Genomic DNA, 19,900 nt, shown 5'->3' with positions numbered 1-19,900 from the left:
TTTGAGAATGGAGAAAAGGGTGAAAGGTTTCAAAAAATGTGTTTTAACAATTGTTGAAAACTGTAAGTGTTTTGAACAGTATATTTGTTTGGATTAAAGACTATGATAAAATATTTGCCAATATATCTTGTATAAAGATTTATATTATTAATACAGAACAAGAGTGTGTTTCTTTTTGTGTGCAGTTTTTTCACTTGACTGAAATAAAACAATACCTTTAAATCAATGACCCGAATCCATCATATACTTTAAAATATTTTTAAAAAATATTGGTTTACCTCAGAGATTAACCCAAATGTGGTTGAAAAGAAGAAACGAAACTTCAGACAAAAACACAGCACAGAAACAGGAAGAGAAAGGCTGAGGTTTTGACTCCTTCATTGGGTAATGTGGGTTTGCACAGGGGAGGAAAAGATCAAACCACATCCTCTTGGGAGTTACACCTCAAGATATCTTGTCAGAAGTCACAAAGGCTTCTTGGGCTGAAGATGAAGATGCACACAGCATACAGCAAAGTATACAGTTTAGTAAGATGTGATGAATTCTGTGTTTTACCACCCTGCTGCCTGACTCCTATTAAGAGTACCATTTGGCCCAATAAAGTGTTTGGTAAGTCAACTGTGTGAAATTATGAAGATGGAGTGATGCGAGTGACCGTGTTATTGTGCTGATCGCTCAAAGGTGTGCAACTGAGTTACCGTCCCAAGAAGGCATCATGAACTCCAGAAATTCTACAAATTGTGATAACGATCTATGATAATGACCTATGCTTTACTGTAGTGTATATGCTACTGCATAGGCATCTTCATTTTCTGCCCAGCTTCTGGCACACACACACCTATCTATTCTCCCACTATCCTGTCAGGACAACACAGGAGTGTTTGGATGGCCTGTCCAGTGATTTCTGTGCAGGTCTGCAGGACCAAAGGTTAAAGAGGAGGAGCCTTCTTTTTATGGATAATTATCTCACTCCAAATAAAAATAAATGTATTCAGATCTTTTCAGTCTCTCTCTCTCTCTCTCTGGTCAGCATCATTTATCTCTAAAAAGCGAAAAAACAATTGTGATTAGTAGAATGGTTAATAGCTCCCAAACCGAAAACTTGTGTTCACTTCCCCTTTCATGCAAATAGTTGCTTCTCTATTGTGCTGGTTGTTCTCCCCTCCCCTCTGTGGTGGAGCCATTGTCTTAGCTAGAAGATATTTCTACGTAGAATTGTCACACTGAGATAGTCACACGAGAGCCCTCATCATGGAACTCACTCCTATATGGCTTCTGTTTGGTGAGTAGCCGTCAGCATTTCTGATGCATTATCAAAAGCTCATATGGAAAAAATGGTGTTTGGGGGTAGAATGCAGGCACTCCATACTTTACAGAAAGTGTAAGGAATTGATTGCAGGGTTGTCACTGGGTTGCTGTACAAGATGTATTAAGGGCCCCCCACAAACTTTTAATTTGTTTGAAGTGATTTCCTGTATTCTGGTGCATTTTGGGTATGGCCAAAACTAAATTCGATCAGATTCATAGCCTACATCCTGATTTGTTGATATTGAGGCAATGATTCCATGCAAAGGCTTTGGCTTCAGGGCCCCCTGACCCCTTGGGCCCCTGGGCGTGGGCCCGCTAGGCCCGTGCAGTAATCCATCCCTGCATAGATGAGAGAATTGTCACCTGAAGTCTTCACCACTGTTGGATGTAGAGGAAATGGCAATAATGTTTGCCATTAGGTCATGAGGGTTTATACCTAAATCATATGCATGGCCAATTAGTTGGTGTTGTTAAAAACCTCACCAGTCAGTGTTTGTGTTCATGAGTAAGCACGGAAATCTGTGGATATGCATCTGATGTATGCATACTGTAGTTTCTCTTCAAAGACATTGTTGAGTTTAATGTCAGTGGAGTAACATGTGTATATTGTTTCACTTAAGTTCAAACTGATTAAGACTGGAGTGTGACTGAATCTTAATGTCAAAAGCTGCATAAGAATCTTCCAGTGCTAATGTTAGAGATGCAACACAAGGACAGGAAGACGTCATTAATTATGTCACATGGTTTCTTTCAGCTGTTGAATGCCTCTCAGCTATGTGTTCAGTATACCACACTGTTACTCTGGCCCTGATGAAGGTGACTTTGGGCCCTATCTTACAACCAACAGTGATGATTTTTTTTCTGCCAAGCGCTTGAGTTCACAAGTTGTCAAATGAACAATATGCTCCCACAGGCGTGCCACTGAAGAAAAAAAAATGTGGTTAGGCACATGAACAAAAAAGAAAATCGCTATTTCGATGTTACTAAAAATGATAACACCACTGACCAAGACAAACCTGGTTTAAAGTGAGAGGTGCATGTAATCCACAGCTAAATGTAACAATTGGTGAGACAGCAACAAGTACTTGATCAGGCTGACGGAGTTCTTGGCTAGACATAAAAGTACGAAACACACACAAATGCAGATCCACACTGAATTGCCATAGGACGGCGCCATTAAAAAGATGACCTTAAAACCTGGTATATAACCCAGCAATAAACATTGCCCATTACATCTTAAAGGAACCATATGTAAGATTGTGGTCAAAACTGGTACTGCAATCACTTTCAAATTACTGTAGAGTGGTGTATCCCCTCCCCCTCCCCCTGACTCGAGGTTGCCAACCCAGATGCCGAAACACTACTGACTTTGTGATTAGTAGAGAGGTGGAGGGTGGCGCATCAGGCCACAACACAACATGACATGACAAAACACAACATCAATATCAGTTGAGGGCTGCAACTTCACTTTTTAAATGACAATATCCTTGCCAGACTACTGTTGTCAGTGATATTTGAAGTATTTGAAGTATTTGAAATGAACATGATTTCTTAATGTCTAGTGACATATCAGGGCCATTTTATGATTAATTGAAATACATTTCTTACATATGGTTCCTTTAATTTTTGAGTAACCAGTCATACGTGGCGTGGCATTATGGTCCTAACTACAGCAGTTAGGGATTATGGGTAAATTCTACTTTCTTGTTTAAGTTTATTGTTTTCCTCATTACTGGTTATTGTGGCTTTTTTGGGATGTGTATGATGTAGAACAACTGATGAGAGAAATTAGTATGTAAGAGATTTTCAGATTATTGTCTGGATTACCATTAAAGAGAAGACCATTATTGAAATATATAGGACATTTTAGAAACTATACTTCTCTTCTGAGTTCAATGTGAAATTGACTACTTTCTCAATTAATATTAACCTGCCCACTTGGAGGTGTCACAAAGTTGGGCACTCAATGCTTGCTTGCATTGTCTGTCTCTTGAGGATGGCTTTGATCTTCACCTTATAAGGCGAAGATTCTTGGACTGTATACATTTGCTGTATAAATATAATATAAATGTAATATATACTTTTAAATTAAAGTCTACTTAAAAACATTATTACATGTACTTACATTTAAAAAAAACAAAAACGTTTTGGGCCAGAATGCACTTGGTTTTGTCCTGGGACAGAGATTTGTCTTTGAAAATTGTGTCAAAGGAACAGAGGTTTAACCATTGCACTTAAATAATGTATGGATGGTATTATGATCACTCTCTCTTTTTCTTCTAGTGCTGAGTAGTGTACCTGTATCTATCAGTGTCACAGGTGAATATAACCTCCTTAAAAGAGCTAATGACTTCAAAATAAGATCACCTAACATGTCATTTTATCATGTGATCATTTTGCTGTTTATTAATGGTGTGGTTATTCCCACAGCCCTGCACACAGCTACATTTCTCTAATGATATTCTACATTATATTTATACCTATTTACTGAAGATTCACTGGAGATTCTTGTATTCATAAATATGTTTACAATTTGTCACGACACGCCTACACATACATCCAGTGCCTACATTGACAGTACACCCCAGCCCAGTGTTCTCAGGGGAATCAGTCACTCTGACATGTGGAATACAGCCCTCAACTGGCTGGACATATCAGTGGGATATTCCCGGGTCATCCAGAGATTTTGAGACAAACACCAGCTTCTACACCATCAGCGAAGCCACTGTGTCTGATCAGGGGGAGTATAAGTGCTATGGAGTGAGAGAGAGAAGCAGGAAGACATCATATAGCAACACAGTTCAACTCACAGTGGAGGGTGAGTTTATACACTGTATATATGACTGTTTTAATGAAAAAGAAAGTAGAATAAAAATTAAATCATGTCTGAATATACTGATACATGCTTGAAATTACATATTGCATGGACATGGCCACTGTATTGTGACCAAGGTATTGCTCAATCTAAACAGCATAGTTCACATTCATTCAACTTTACTCCTTCTTCTCTCCATGTGTTCCTCTGCAGTAGGCCTACAGTACTGGTCATCTTGGTGATCTAGGTAAGGGATAATGGACAACATGGGATTCGGGGATCAGAAAAATAATGAGACATCCGAGGTGGTAATGCGACCACGACACTCAGTGGTGTGGACGTTACTCTTCGTAGTGCATCATTTTTCTGATACCCGAACACCGTGGAGTAAATTATCCCATTTACCACAGTTGCCAGATGGATAACACAAATCATTAGTAAGGAACAACAAGATTTTCTTCCGTAATTTCCTGTAAATATTTAATGGCGCCATTGCACTGCATGGCCACCAGATGACGCCATTTTACTGCTTTCTTACATCCAAATAAGTGGATTACAATGCCGCCATCTGGTGGCCATGAAATATAATATGAAACCCATTATAATTATTATTAAAAAAGAGGCCGTCAAAAAATCTTGTACTTCCTTAACAATTGTTTTCTAATCCATTTAGAAAATGTGAAACGTGAAAATACTAGGTCTAACCCAGTATAAAAGCCCAGCTGATTCTTTAGTTAATTATCTTGGTGGAGACCTAAAAAAGCAGCTAATTGTCGTCAAAAGCACATAGCATATTATTATTATTAGAAGTAAAAGGTTGAAAGTATGGGGACATCTGAAAAACCTTCCCCTGAGGTTACCGTTACATCGCCGCTTTGAACGTCCCACAATAATGCGGTGACAACTAGAAGACATTCCCTCAAAGTCTCTGCAATGTGCTGGGGACATCCTTTTGACATCCCGAATACCATCCGCGGGATGTAACAGGAACCCCACACATTCTCGAGGAGGGGATGTTTGGAGGGGAACTGTAGGGAATGTCGACAGAACGTTATTTTGTTTGCCTGCTGTATTCGTACAATGGTGGATGTTTGCAAGTGACAAAGTTTTGCGGGAGTCAGAATACCTCTGCCACTCTGTAGGATAGACGGCCATTTACTTTGTCCTTACACTCCCAGATAGCCTATAGGCTACCATTTTTTACGCAGTTTTCACAGCGGAAAACACCACTACATTGTCACGCTACAGGACCTTATCCATAGCGATAACCATGGTTTCACTCCAGTATTCGACTGAGACCCATCGTTGTTGGGCCTGAAACTTTATATGGTGTGGACAGGGGGCCGGCCAAAAATACAGAGTTCAAATTCCAGAATGGTGACACGGTACATCTCTGTCTTAATTAAGGGGCGTGTTTGATACAGTAAATGCCACGAGCAGATGTTCACTACCGAGCTATTTACTCTAAAGGAGAGACACACGCGCCAGCCACCCGTATATAAAATCAAGAATTTTGACACAGAAGAGATCAAATCACCAAATCCGCATTCCATGCACAGTGAGTTAGTTATCAGACATGATTTGATAGTATATGCAAATATGCAAATATATTTTTCCATTTACTTTCTGAAGCCTTTCCAAAACCCCTATGAATCATGTTTGTAGATGGAAATGTGATCCTTGAGAGTCCTGCCTATCCAGTGACTGAGGGAGATCCTCTGACTCTGCGCTGTAGATATCGCTGGCAGCCATCAAACATTAGTGCTGACTTCTATAAAGATGGGACACTCCTGCAAACCTCCACCGCAAGAGAGATGACCATCCCTGAAGTCTCAAAGTCACATGAAGGCCTCTATAAGTGCAGCAACCCAGAGAGAGGAGAGTCACCAGAGGGCATTTATTCAGATATCTTGATATCAGGCATAATTGTCATGTACATGCAAGCCATTTCTGTCCACTAATTAACTAGTGAGCCATTTCTGTGTGAACTAGTTAACTAGTGACAGCCAAAATGCCCACTAGTTAACCAGTAAGGCCCAAATTCTCTCTAGTTAACTAGTTCATATGTTTCATATCTTACTAGTTAATGCTCAGCATGTTCACTAGTTAACTAGTGGACATTGAAATGTGATTGAAATGTGAAAACGATCAGCTTGTTTGTCTTTTTAGGTGTAACTAGTTAACTAGTGAACAAAATATGCATGCCACTAGTTAACTAGTAAAGCCTACAACACCCTCACTAGTAAACTAGGGGGTGTTTTGGCCTTTACATGTTAACATGTGACCATTTTGGCATCTCTATGGCAAGCCGATTGAGCATTTATTCAGATATCTTGATATCGGGCATAATTGTCATGTACATGCAAGCCTATGGCAAGCCGATTGAGCATTTATTCTGATATCTTGATATCAGGCATAATTGTCATGTACATGTAAGCTATTTTTGTCAACTAGTTAACTAGTGAGCCATGTTTGTGTGAACTAGTTAACTAGTGAGGGCCAAAATATGCACACTAGTTAACTAGTGGGAGCCAAAAGGCTCACTAGTTAACTAGTCAACACATTTTAGCTTCACTAGTTAACTAGTGAGAGCCAGAAATGTCTACTAGTTAACTAGTAAAGGCCAAAATGCATACCAGTCAGCTAGTTGAAGGCTTTTGGGTCTCACTAGTTAACTAGTGACAGCCAAAAATGTGCACATGTTTACTAGTGAAGGCAAAACACATCACTAGTTAACTAGTTGCAGTAGGTCAATGTCACTAGTTAACTAGTGAACCATAAATGGCTTACTAGCTAGCTAGGTGATAGCAGCAGGCTCACTAGTTAACTAGTTGATGCATCATTTGTCCAAACTAGTTAACTAGTGAGGTCATAAATGTATACTAGTAAACTAGTTCAAGACAAAATTCACACTAGTCAACTAGTGGCGCAGAATTCAAATTAGGAGGCGGAGAGTTCTGGAAATTGAGGCTTTCTATTGGCTCCCTATGTCCAAATAGAACATGACAACCAATCACAGTAGAGAATTTCACGAAATCCCACCCACAACATTTGCATGTGGCACACAAGTTAACATACTGGCCAATATGGCAAGCCGATTGAGCATTTATTCAGATATCTTGATATCAGGCATAATTGTCATGTACATGCAAGCCATTTCTGTCCACTAGTTAACTAGTGAGCCATTTCTGTGTGAACTACTTAACTAGTGACAGCCAAAATGCTCACTAGTTAACTAGTAAGGCCCAAATTCTCTCTAGTTAACTAGTTCATATGTTTCATATCTTACTAGTTAACTAGTAATGCTCAGCATGTTCACTAGTTAACTAGTGGACACTGAAATGTGCACTAGTTAACTAGTTTAAAGACTTCTATATTTTACTAGTCAACTAGTAAGGTACAAAAATGTTTACTAGCTGACTACTGAATGTCAAATTCCCACTTGTTAACTTCTATGTAATTTGGCCAGCCGCTTGGGCATTTATTCTGATATCTTGATATCAGGCCAACATGCAAGCCATTTTTGTCAACTAGTTAACTAGTGAGCCATGTTTGTGCACACTAGTTAACTAGTGACAGCATAAATGCCCACTAGTTAACTAGTGAACACATATTAGCTTCACTAGTTAACTAGTGAGAGCCAGAAATGTCTACTAGTTAACTAGTAAAGGCCAAAATGCATACCAGTCAGCTAGTTGAAGGCTTTTGGACAGCCAAAAATGTGCACATGTTTACTAGTGAAGGCAAAACTCCTCACTAGTTAACTAGTTGGAGTAGGTCAATGTCACTAGTTAACTAGTGAACCATAAATGGCTTACTAGCTAGCTAGGTGATGGCAGCAGGCTCACTAGTTAACTAGTTGATGCATCCTTTGTCCAAACTAGTTAACTAGTGAGGTCATAAATGTATACTAGTAAACTAGTTGAAGCCTAAATTCACACTATTCAGCTAGTGGCGCAGAATTAAAATTAGGAGGCTTTCTATTAGCTCCCTATGTCCAAATAGAACATGACAACCAATCACAGTGCAGAATTTCACGAAATCCCACCCACAACATTTGCATGTGGTACACAAGTTAACATGCTGGCCAAAGGTACTCTAGCTAGTAAACTAGTGGCTTCAGTGTGACACTTACATGTAAACTAGTGAATGCAGAACTGCTCACTAGTTAACTAGTGAAGACACAAATGTCTAGTTAACTAGTGAGGTCTAAAAAGTGTCACTAGTTTACTAGTGTGCACCAAAACACCCACTAGTGAACTAGTGATGGCAATTTCCATTCGACTAGTTAACTAGTGAGGTGCAAAAAGTATCACTAGTTTACTAGTGTGCCCCAAAATGCCCACTAGTTAACTAGTGAAGACCATTTCAGCCCCACTAGTTAACTAGTGAGATGCCAAAATGGTCACTTGTTAACATGTAAAGGCCAAAATACCCACTAGTTTACTAGTGAGGGTGTTGTGGGCCTTACTAGTTAACTAGTGGCATGCATATTTTGTTCACTAGTTAACTAGTTACACCTAAAAAGAGAAACAAGCTGACCGTTTTTGTCCACTAGTTAACTAGTGGAACAATTTAAGTCTCACTAGTTTGCATGTGTAGCAGTGAAGCAGCTCACTAGTTAACTAATGCGCACAAGACACACACTAGTGGCTGTTTTTGGAGCTATCTAGTTCACTAGTAATGCAAAAGGTACTCTTACTAGTTAACTAGTGACACATTGGCCTTCACTAGTTAACTAGTTGACATTAGTTTGGCCTTACTAGTTTACTAGTAATGAAACAGGACATGCTTACTAGTTAACTAGTGAGCATATCTGCATTATTAATGCCTTTCACTATAGCTTATAGAGGGCATTTTGAGCCTTACATGTTAGCTAGTGAGGACAAAACACTGTCCATAATGAACTAGCAGGAGAAAAATGCCCCTCACACTAGTAAACTAGTGGAATTTGAATAAATACACAAACGGCTGGCATTTTGTGCAACTAGTTAACTAGTGGGACATAACATTGGCCACTAGTTAATTAGTGCGCAATGTCGCACTTGCATGCAAATGAAGAAGGCGGAACAAGGATTTTGATTGGTCCATTTAGGACTCAGAAACCTAGAAAACATGGCTGACTTCGTCCAGGCTGTTCTAAGAGCAAACTTTTATAAACTAAGATCGTTTGAGCATAAAAATATGTTTTGATAACACGTCTAGTGACAAAGTTGTGGTGTATTGCTGTAATCTTCGTTCAGTTAATGTCTACAATCTTTAGTTTTTCAGTTATTAGTCTGAAAATCGCGATAAAACTGGAGGCATTTGTATATGGTTGCCTAGCAACAAAACGTTTCAGTAACATGAACATTGATGATAGCATTGCTGATGTGGTAAGACTAGCTCAAGTGATTAAGCAGCAGGACATCATGTGGGAGACCAGGGTTCAATTCCTTAGAAGTGCATGAAGTTTTTTTCTTGAGCTTTTAATTACTTTTGAAACTATGTGCAGTTAATGTGTACAATCTTTTGTTTTTTTTTAGTTATTAATCAGAAAAGCATGACTGAATGGATACATTTATGTCTGTGGTTGCCTAGCAACAATAAACAAAGAATAGGCCTAATATTAAAATTGATGCCTTGAATCTTTGGTGTGGATCACTAAGAGCTCACTTGTTAAAGCATGGGGTTTCCCTGTTATTATTAAAAACCATTTTGACAGAATATGAGATACTGCATACTGCAGGCTCTGCTTTACTATCTATACTGAAGTACCGTTGCAGAGCAGTGTGTCACTTTAGCCACTAGGGGCACCCATCAGGACCTGATCGTGAGGCTATGAACAGTAAATTTACATTTAGACTGGGTGGGATTCTTACATAATACCCAATAGGAGTCTTCTACCCACCCTCTCATTAGAATTTGCATAATAGCCGTTTCAGGCACTAGTTAACTAGTGAGCTGTTTGACTGCCACACATGCAAACTAGTGAGACTTCAATTGTTCCACTAGTTAACTAGTGGACAAAAACGGTCAGCTTGTTTCTCTTTTTAGGTGTAACTAGTTAACTAGTGAACAAAATATACATGCCACTAGTTAACTAGTAAGGCCCACAACACCCTCACTAGTAAACTAGTGGGTATTTTGGCCTTTACATGTTAACAAGTGACCATTTTGGCATCTCACTAGTTAACTAGTGGGGCTGAAATGGCCTTCACTAGTTAACTAGTGGGCATTTTGGGGCACACTAGTAAACTAGTGATACTTTTTGCACCTCACTAGTTAACTAGTCGAATGGAAATTGCCATCACTAGTTCACTAGTGGGTGTTTTGGTGCACACTAGTAAACTAGTGACACTTTTTATACTTCACTTGTTAACTAGTGGGCATTTGTGTCTTCACTAGTTAACTAGTGAGCAGTTCTGCCTTCACTAGTTTACATGTAAGTGTCACACTGAAGCCACTAGTTTACTAGCTAGATTACCCTTGGCCAGTATGTTAACTTGTGTGCCACATGCAAATGTTGTGGGTGGGATTTCGTGAAATTCTGTACTGTGATTGGTTGTCATGTTCTATTTGGCAGTGTTGTGCCAGTTCACAGCTTTTCTGAACTAGTTCAAGTTCAGTTCATACATGCTCAAAGTGAACAGTTCACGTTCAAAGTTCACAATTTTAATTCTGAACTAGTTCAAAGTTCAGTTCATTTTACTTTTTTCGTGAGATATTCAAATAAATACTTTTTTCACACTACGAGCTAGAAATCACTATAGGCCTACGTTCTTTGAAGCTGCTCATTGTAGACATTGCTCATGACACTCGGTTTCTTACCAGGTGATGAAACTTGCAGCAGTACAGACAAGGTAGACCAGTCTCCGTGCCATCACTTCCACTAGCCATTTTTTTAAAAATTGCAGCGCTTTCTCTCACTCTCGTCATTGGTCTGTCTCTCTCTCTCTCTCTCGCTCCTCCAGCCCTCCGCGCTCTCGTCGTTGCCATAGACAGTAAAAGAAGGTCGTTGCCTGCTACGCGGCGTTGCTATGCCTACCCCGCTGCTGCAATTCATCACGGGTAACGTTGTGCGGAAACCAGTATGCCATTCAACCAAAGATTGTTAAGGCGGCCTTAACAATCTTTGATTCAACTATTCTCAGCCGGACACTACGTTGCCCGCAATGCATTGCGCACACAATGTGAAAACCATTTCTGTCTGGTGATACATGATTTAAGCGGCACCAGCGAGAATACCGGAGGGAGGAACTTTCTCTCGTTGCGTTTCAAAAGAGAAAACAGATGTCACTCAGTTTTCAATGGAAAACAAATTCAAACGTTCATTTACAGTGATGTCTGCCGTTCATGACACATAATGTGAACTAATTCACGTTCAAGTTCTTTATTAAAAAATGTGTTGCATTCAGTTCAACGTTCACGAAAAAATGAGCGTGTTCAATGAACGCGTTCTTTTGAACTCGTTCACGCACAACACTGCTATTTGGACATAGGGAGCCAATAGAAAGCCTCAATTTCCAGAATTCTCCGCCTCCTAATTTGAATTCTGCGCCACTAGTTGACTAGTGTGAATTTTGTCTTGAACTAGTTTACTAGTATACATTTATGACCTCACTAGTTAACTAGTTTGGACAAATGATGCATCAACTAGTTAACTAGTGAGCCTGCTGCCATCACCTAGCTAGCTAGTAAGCCATTTATGGTTCACTAGTTAACTAGTGACATTGACCTACTGCAACTAGTTAACTAGTGATGTGTTTTGCTTTCACTAGTAAACATGTGCACATTTTTGGCTGTCACTAGTTAACTAGTGAGACCCAAAAGCCTTCAACTAGCTGACTGGTATGCATTTTGGCCTTTACTAGTTAACTAGTAGACATTTCTGGCTCTCACTAGTTAACTAGTGAAGCTAAAATGTGTTGACTAGTTAACTAGTGAGCCTTTTGGCTCCCACTAGTTAACTAGTGTGCATATTTTGGCCCTCACTAGTTAACTAGTTCACACAAACATGTCTCACTAGTTAACTAGTTGACAAAAATAGCTTACATGTACATGACAATTATGCCTGATATCAAGATATCAGAATAAATGCTCAATCGGCTTGCCATAGGTGCATAGGGGCGCAGCACCATGGGGGCGCCAAACCGTTGGTAAAATAAATAAATAATAATAATAATAATATATTTGGTATATTCTATATATAGCTACTGTTGTATGTTTCTAAATCATTTCTGCATTTCCTCAATGTTAAAAAACATTTTAGAGGACTAACAGGCTAGAGTAGGCGCCCTATCTCATAAGATTCTATCATACAATTTTGACATAGAAAAGGGAGTGGGGGCGCCGTGAGCGCTGAGTGAGCAGGTACGAGTAGTGAGTTTTCGTCTATGGATGAAGCATTAAAGCTGTCGGGGGCTACTGTCGCAGTAGTTAAATAAGTGGATGGTGAAAAGCAACAGGTAGGATTTAAAGTGTGACGTCTGTGCTTGGAGGCACACGTTTCATGTTCATGTTATTCATGTTACCAGACTAACTAACGTTTGCTAAGCATATGCCGATTGAAACATAGCCTATTCCACAGTGAGTTAGTTATCAGACATGATTTAAAAGTGTATGCAAATATGAAAATATATTTTTCCATTTACTTTCTGAAGCCTTTCCAAAACCCCTATGAATCATGTTAATTTGTAAAATTTGATAGCTGTTGTTAGGCTTGATTTGAATAAATTAACCAGCTGAGTTTCTGTTTGTAGATGGAAATGTGATCCTTGAGAGTCCTGCCTATCCTGTGACTGAGGGAGATCCTCTGACTCTGCGCTGTAGATATCGCTACCAGCCATCAAACATCAGTGCTGTCTTCTATAAAGATGGGACACTCCTGCAGACCTCCACCACAGGAGAGATGACCATCCCTGCAGTCTCAAAGTCACATGAAGGCCTCTATAAGTGCAGCAACCCAGCGAGAGGAGAGTCACCAGAGAGCCGGGTCACAGTCAGTGGCGCAAAAAGTGTGTATGCGTTATATGCGGAACATAGGGGCGCAGCACCATGGGGGCGCCAAAGCGCTGGTAAAAAATAAAAAATAATAATAATATATTTGATTTATACGTTTCTAAATCATTTCTGCATTTCCTCAATGTTAAAAAACATTTTAGAGGACTAACAGGCTAGAGTAGGCGCCCTATCTCATAAGATTCTATCAAGGGAGTGGGGGCGCCGTGAGCGATGAGTGAGCAGGTACGAGTAGTGAGTTTTCGTCTATGGAAAAAGATGGATAAAGCATAAAAGCTGTCGGGGGCTACTGTCGCAGTAGTTAAATAAGTGGATGGTGAAAAGCAACAGGTAGGATTTAAAGTGTGACGTCTGTGCTTGGAGGCACACGTTTCATGTTCATGTTATTCATGTTACCAGACTAACTAGCGTTTGCTAAGCATTATGCCGATTGAAACATAGAGTCTGTCTCAATTGGTGTACTTACGTGAGTACACTTTCGTGTAGTACCCTATGTGCACTGTGTGCTTACTGGCGGAGTGCGCAAATTTTAACAGAATAGTATTGTCTCATATCAAACACTAACTCCGTGCACTTCACGGAAATGACGATCGCAACATTTAAATATAACTTTATTGGCGTCCTCAATTCGACAGTGACATCGTCATACTGTGTCAAACATGAACCGCTCATGTTATAACTTGCTTGTACCTCTGTAAAGTCTGTTTTCCACTGCTGCTGCTTCAGCTTTCCCAACCGCAATTACCACGAGTTTGAAAACGCTCCCTCCCCTTCCGCTATTTGGCCAAGATGGCGTCCGTTAAGGGCGAAAAGTGTCCAGCATTGCACACTCAGCTTTTTGATCGTTATGAGTGCACCATCCGGGAACTTGCAGCGCCCTTCGTGTCGTTGGAATTTTCAGTGTGAACACCCTCATGCACTCAAATTAGGTATTGTAAGTGCAGAAGTACGCGATTTGAGACACAGTCATAGCCTATTCCATTCAGGTGGCTACCATGCTCATACTGCACTTTTAATGGCAAACTGCAAACAGAAATGTCACACTATCAACAACTCATTACATGTTTCCATTTCCTAACAATGAAGACTCCTTGTAATAACTTAATATTGTGCTGTCAATGTGGTCCAAACAAAGGCTAGAGTTGGATCAGCCTTATCTTTTGTGAGCAACTGCTGGCAAAAGGACGTTATGAGAACCGTTTAGACTCTCTTAAAGTGACAATGCAACATTTAACAATACTTCAAGTTCAAATAGGCAGAATTTCTTAAAAAATAATAATAAAACATTATTGGCCTTTTGTTTACTTTAGTTGTTTGTGTTTTTTTTTATTTGGGGGGGGGGGCGCCAATTTGTTGTTGCATACCCCTCAAACAATGGGTAGCTGCGTCCCTGGTCACAGCCCTAAGTTTGAAATATTAATATTATTTTCTGCAGCATTCTGAGGATCATCTGATTGTCAGTAACAGTTATGTCTCTGTACCTTCACTGAGTGTTCACTGATTGCAATATTTCAGATGCTGGGTCCTCTAAGTTGGTGGTGGTAGCTGTTTGTGTGGTTGGACTGCTTTTTGCCTTTGCTCTGGTCATTGTAATTGTCCTGCTGTATCGCCGTTGCAAAGGTACGAGTTATCAGTTTATGGAAATGATTCCTGTGTCTCATCTGACATATTTCTTATGTTAATTGTTATTAATAACACGGCTCTTCACAAGGCAAGTAGAACGCTCCATTGGCTTGAATGGGATTCCCCAAAGTTCTACGATAAAATATTTTCATGTAATTACCGCTGCAAACATATAATTACCGGCAACAGGTTTTGTGCTTCTGATACGTCTTTCATATCACTACGCAAGGACTGGAACTTCATTCAAAATTCAAAGCAGACGGTTGATCAGCTGTGTTCTAAAGAATGTTTGATTCAAGTTCAGCGTGTTATTGCAAACTATTTGTTTCTCAGCAAATGCCACGATGAACGGTAACAAATAGGCTAGGATATGTAGGATAAAGTCATATCGTGGGGAGTTTATTATTTCGTTTTGGCAAGTAGCCGTGTAATAAGCAGGATAATGTATAGAACGCCGGTCATTATTGGGAAAATAAGTCCCTTCAGGGCCGGAACAAGACCCCTCCGCTGCGCGTCGGGGTCCGGTTCGCCCTGTCGGGACTTATTTTCCCATTAATGGCCGGCGTTCTATACATTATCCCTTACTTATCACCCGGAGAGAAGAAATACTCTTTTCTGATTGGCTGGTGGGGTGGCTATTAATTCTGAATAACAGGACACTGTTTCATATCAATGCTTATGAATGGTAACTATAAAAACCATAGTAGGATGACGGTTGCAGGCTTCGCAACAATGGAATCAACTGTAAACAAGCTAACTGTCCATGCAATCGCTGTTATAGGGCCAACGAAAGTTGTACAACAAGCTGAACTAGTGAGCTTCTTTTTGAACAGAACCGCGTTTCCTTTGCTTTACAGTGGCAACCGGGTGATAAGCGGGATAACGGCCTTCGAGGTGTGTCCAGTTATACGGAATTAATGGACTCGGGCGGAGGCCTCCGCTGCGCGTCGGGGAGTTCTTTGCCCCTCGCCCTCGTCCATTAATTCCGTATAACAGGACACCTCGGCGGCCGTTATCCCTTACTTAAAAGACAGTTTTAAGAAAGTAAAGATGGCACATGATATAGTAATAATGATGATTCTAAATGTTCTCTCCTGAGATCCAGGTTCAGGTACACTGAGGCGACACCCGTAAGTTTGCTTCATAATATTACATTTCATTTGCCATTCCTTCACCCTAAATACAGATTTAGTCGTGGATTATCAGATTACAGTCATACATCATTACTTTGTCAGCACATAACAAATCCCTATGTCCCTGTAGAGACCGCCAACATCAGAGCACCAATCAGAGCTCAGACCCGGACCAGAGGACCAATCAAAGCTCAGACCCCGACCAGAGGACCAATCAGAGTTCAGAGCGGAATCAGAGTCAATCTGCATTAAGAGAGGGAGCTCAGTCAGAGTATATGCCTCTGCAGAAGAGTAAGACTGGCTTTTATGTTATGATCGTATTGTGTTGTATTAATGAAATGTATGGTTTGGATTTTTGCAGAACAAATACATTTCTCTCAATGATTATTCATTTATTTCTTCACATAGGAAGTACAGATGACTATGACACCCTCACACCCTTGTATATGCCACTGCAGAAAGATCTGTGTGTTTTTTTCTGATCGCTTAAGCACATTTTTTGTAACTATGGCTTTTTTTGCAAAACTCTACACACAAATAGGAAAACCTATCACCCAATCAGCAAAACATTGTAGTTCTCTTGCAAAAACTAACACACCTTGCTTAACTCTTCACATCTTCGTAAAAATGGTGTTTTAGTATCAAACAGTAAACACAAGCCATCACAATAATAAGCACACAATGTGTCAACTACACACTGATAGAAAACACATCTGACTTTTGCTTTCTCTGTGCACAAGGTAGACTGAGGTACTTTTGTCATAGTTCTGTAAACATACAGGGATCCAAACTTCAAGTATTGGTGTTTATTTACACACATCAAAACAAACACAAGTGTGTTTTTCCAGGTCAAAACACAAAATAGCAATTTCACTAAGAAAAATATCAGGCTGCATCGGGTCGTCTCTCTCAAAATTTCACATGCAATGTCCTAGTCCAAGGCACCGGGGAAAATATATTCTGGAATGCCGTATCCAGGCCTGACATGACAATATCCCCACATGTAGACTGATTTTTTTGCCTGTAAAAGGGCTATATCTCCTTCTCTTCTTACCCTCCCCCCCCCTCTTGCTCCTCCTTGTCCTCTTCCTCTAACTTCACCTCCTTGTCCTTGTCATCCTCTCCCTCTCACTTCTTCACCTCCACATCCTCTTCCTCATCTTCTTCCTCCTACTTCTTCACCTCCATGTCCTATTCTTCGGCCTCCTCTAATTCTTACTCTTCTAACTCTTCCTGCTCCCTCCATTGTACCCATTGTACATTACCTGTGGCTTATTTATAGTGCTTAGGCTGATTGCAAAGTGAACTAATTATCTAAACAGTTTTCACATGAGGAAGTGTGCCAGAGTGTTGGCAAAATAGTGTAAATAATAGCCATACATGTGTATAGATTTGCTAGGAGTGTGTTGATCATTTGGAAATTGAGTGTAAAGCAGTGAGTTGTGTTTACAGTTCCCAAAAAGAGTGCTGTGCAGTGAATTGTGCCTACAGTTGTGCAAAGTGTGTGTTACAAAATTGTAAACTGAGTGCAAAGCAGTGTTTGTGCTTTTAGTTTTGCAAACTCAGTGAGTGGTTTTGCTATACGTATTTATAGTTTTAGAAATTGTGCTATAATAATCACGGTTGTGTTTAAGCATTCGGAAAAAACTGTAAATATCTGGATAGATAGGTTCTTTTTGCACTATATTTGGAGTTACCTTTTCTGACGCAGTTCTATCTGACACAGGTACTACAGATGTCTATGAAACAATGAAACCATCCAAGGATTCTCAAAAAGGTAGAACAAGTTGTTCAATGATGGTTATGTTATGGTATTTAGCAGACGCTTTTGTCCAAAGTGACATACACATAACAACAAAGTTACATTTAACAGTAAACAATTTAAAAAGTTGGTAAGACTACATTAAGGAGAATAGCAATAATAAACAACAACATCAATTCAATCAATAGCCTAATGAAAATAAATAACTACTAATTCTACATAGGCAGAAGAGGAGTCCAGAATTATAATAGGATAAAAGAAATTACTTCTTTAAAAGAATAAAAAGAAAATAAGGCATGAGCAAATGTAGCCTTGGACTTTGTTTCCAGTGTGGTTTCACCGTGGGTAACAAAAAATACTGTCATAGGCATAAACATTTAGGTAGGCTAATAAAGGCCTTTGCCTCAGACCCACAGAACAGACACCTTGAAAAACATTGACATCTGAAGCAATAAGCTTCGCTATCTGTAACACTACAGTCTGTAACTATAGCCCTAATTATACACCAACATTTGTTTTTTGGGTGCTACATACAGTTTTGTAAATATGAATGCAGATTTATTTCAGAACCAGTAATAACTAATAAAAAACACAACAATTTTAAAGAAGATTGTTTTCAATGTATATACCTGCCATTGAAAAATCTCACTAAAGGAAAGCATGTATCAAAACTAAGTACAGTATTTGTACTAAACAATGGAGTTTATGATGACAATTCTAATCACGTCTGTCTTCCTCTGTAGATTATGAGGAGGAATATGACGATGTGGATTGAGGAGATGAAAATGAGAGAGAGATAAAGGTAAGATTATGAAATGTGATGAAGGAATGCATCAGAGGAGGCTTCTATAAGACTACAGGTGAAGCAGTGCTTCACCAAAAAAAAAGTAAAAAACAAAACACAAAAAAAAATCTTACAATAATCCCAATTTTACTCCTTTGAAACAGAAATACAGTCACTAACACAAGCAGTTTTCCTGAAATCAATTCTGTGAGTGACAACAGCGCCATCGTCACCCACGGTGGAACAGAGAATTACAGTGAATCAGACTGCTTCACCAACATTTTGTTTTGCTTCACTACCATAGATATCTTTCCCCATTGACTTCAATGTAAATCGAGTGAAACCCCAGGTGGCTTGTGGATTTTTTCTGTTTCAATTGATCCTTATAGCAGATAAGTCCAACTCGTGGAGCAGTGACCGATTGGGCAGAATTTCACACTTCCTGCCGTTGAATATGATTGACACAGCAGCCAATCACTGTCTCCATTAGTGAGCTTACTTGCCATAACCTTTCAGTTGCCATAATTTCATAACTGCTTCACTACAAAAAAAATACCACCAGCCGCCACTGGAATGCACACACATCTATATATTATGACAGGTGCTGGATACTGACTAATACTGAAGATTAGGAAACGTCCAATAAATATTTGAAAGTTGAATGATGTGTGGTGTATGAGTGCACTGAATGAGGAAATACAAACCATATGTTAATATGTATATTATATCACTAATTTCTGAAGCAATTCAACTGTTGTTTCCCTTTTAAATGCATTCTATGAAGTCTCAGGACTTCCATAACATCTCAGCAATGCCTTTGAGGGAATTGTAAAATGTATGAATTATTATTATGAACTTAAATGTAAATGTACAAATGTGTGTTCTACATGTGTATTATCAACCATGTCTTTGCAGTCTATTGCAGTCTACTTTACCAAATACAAAAGTAGTGTATTCATATTAAAAAGTATGTGTAATAGTTTGGTGTGCTGTGATAAGAATTTGCATTAATGGGGACATATTATGCAAATTTCACTTTTTGCATCCTTTTGTACCTCCATTTGGGTCTCTACAGCTCCTAATAACACTCCAAGCGCGAAAAAAAGCCATCCATCTGTTTTCTGTGAGTCAGTTGAATGATTCTGGTGTCAGGAATCATAGGCTTCTATGAGCCATTTTCTGGCTCCCTTATACTGACGTCAAAATAAGGGAATTTGCATAGAACCACCCTGGCGCCACCCCTCACCTCTCAACCCCCACATAGCCCCACCCACTCGATTAGTTGAAGATCCACCATTAGTTTGCTGGTTTAACAAGCACGGACACCGAGCGCAATGGCTACAAGCAAGAGCAAGTCACACATGAAGTGTTGTTGGCTGCACAGAACAACACAAATCCTTGCACTTTCTCCCAGCCAAAGAGAACAGAAGAACCGAGTGGCTCCATTTCATTTTCGATGGCCATGTTCCAGCAAC

General features: G+C 39.6%; 1 protein-coding gene across 4 annotated transcripts; it reads left to right on the top strand.

Annotated features, from left to right (window-relative positions):
• The first annotated feature begins 1,185 nt into the window (after positions 1–1,185).
• Positions 1,186–19,673, top strand: LOC143127393 (low affinity immunoglobulin gamma Fc region receptor III-B-like). 4 transcript variants are annotated; one of them, XR_012987591.1, is made up of 10 exons: positions 1,186–1,282; positions 3,592–3,627; positions 3,872–4,126; positions 12,865–13,119; positions 14,639–14,743; positions 15,846–15,876; positions 16,010–16,170; positions 17,606–17,656; positions 18,385–18,501; positions 18,590–19,673. XR_012987591.1 is itself a non-coding variant. In XM_076288870.1 (10 exons), exons 1-9 carry the CDS (start codon positions 1,252–1,254, stop codon positions 18,414–18,416), a joined length of 957 nt encoding a protein of 318 aa, XP_076144985.1. In that variant the 5' UTR covers positions 1,186–1,251; the 3' UTR covers positions 18,417–18,443; positions 18,590–19,673. The 4 variants fall into 4 exon arrangements, 3 of the variants coding, with proteins under 3 accessions (XP_076144985.1, XP_076144984.1, XP_076144983.1); XM_076288870.1 differs by having other exon boundaries at positions 18,385–18,443; XM_076288869.1 differs by lacking the exon at positions 18,385–18,501 and having other exon boundaries at positions 15,852–15,876.
• The last annotated feature ends 227 nt before the right edge of the window (positions 19,674–19,900 follow it).

The sequence above is a fragment of the Alosa pseudoharengus genome, unplaced genomic scaffold (genome assembly GCF_046254945.1).
Source record: "Alosa pseudoharengus isolate Yale_2024_CS ecotype anadromous, Long Island Sound unplaced genomic scaffold, YU_APseudo_1.1 YU_APseudo_1.1_scf_17, whole genome shotgun sequence".
Taxonomy (NCBI): Eukaryota; Metazoa; Chordata; class Actinopteri; order Clupeiformes; family Clupeidae; genus Alosa; species Alosa pseudoharengus.
This window is presented reverse-complemented; position numbering and strand designations above follow the sequence as displayed.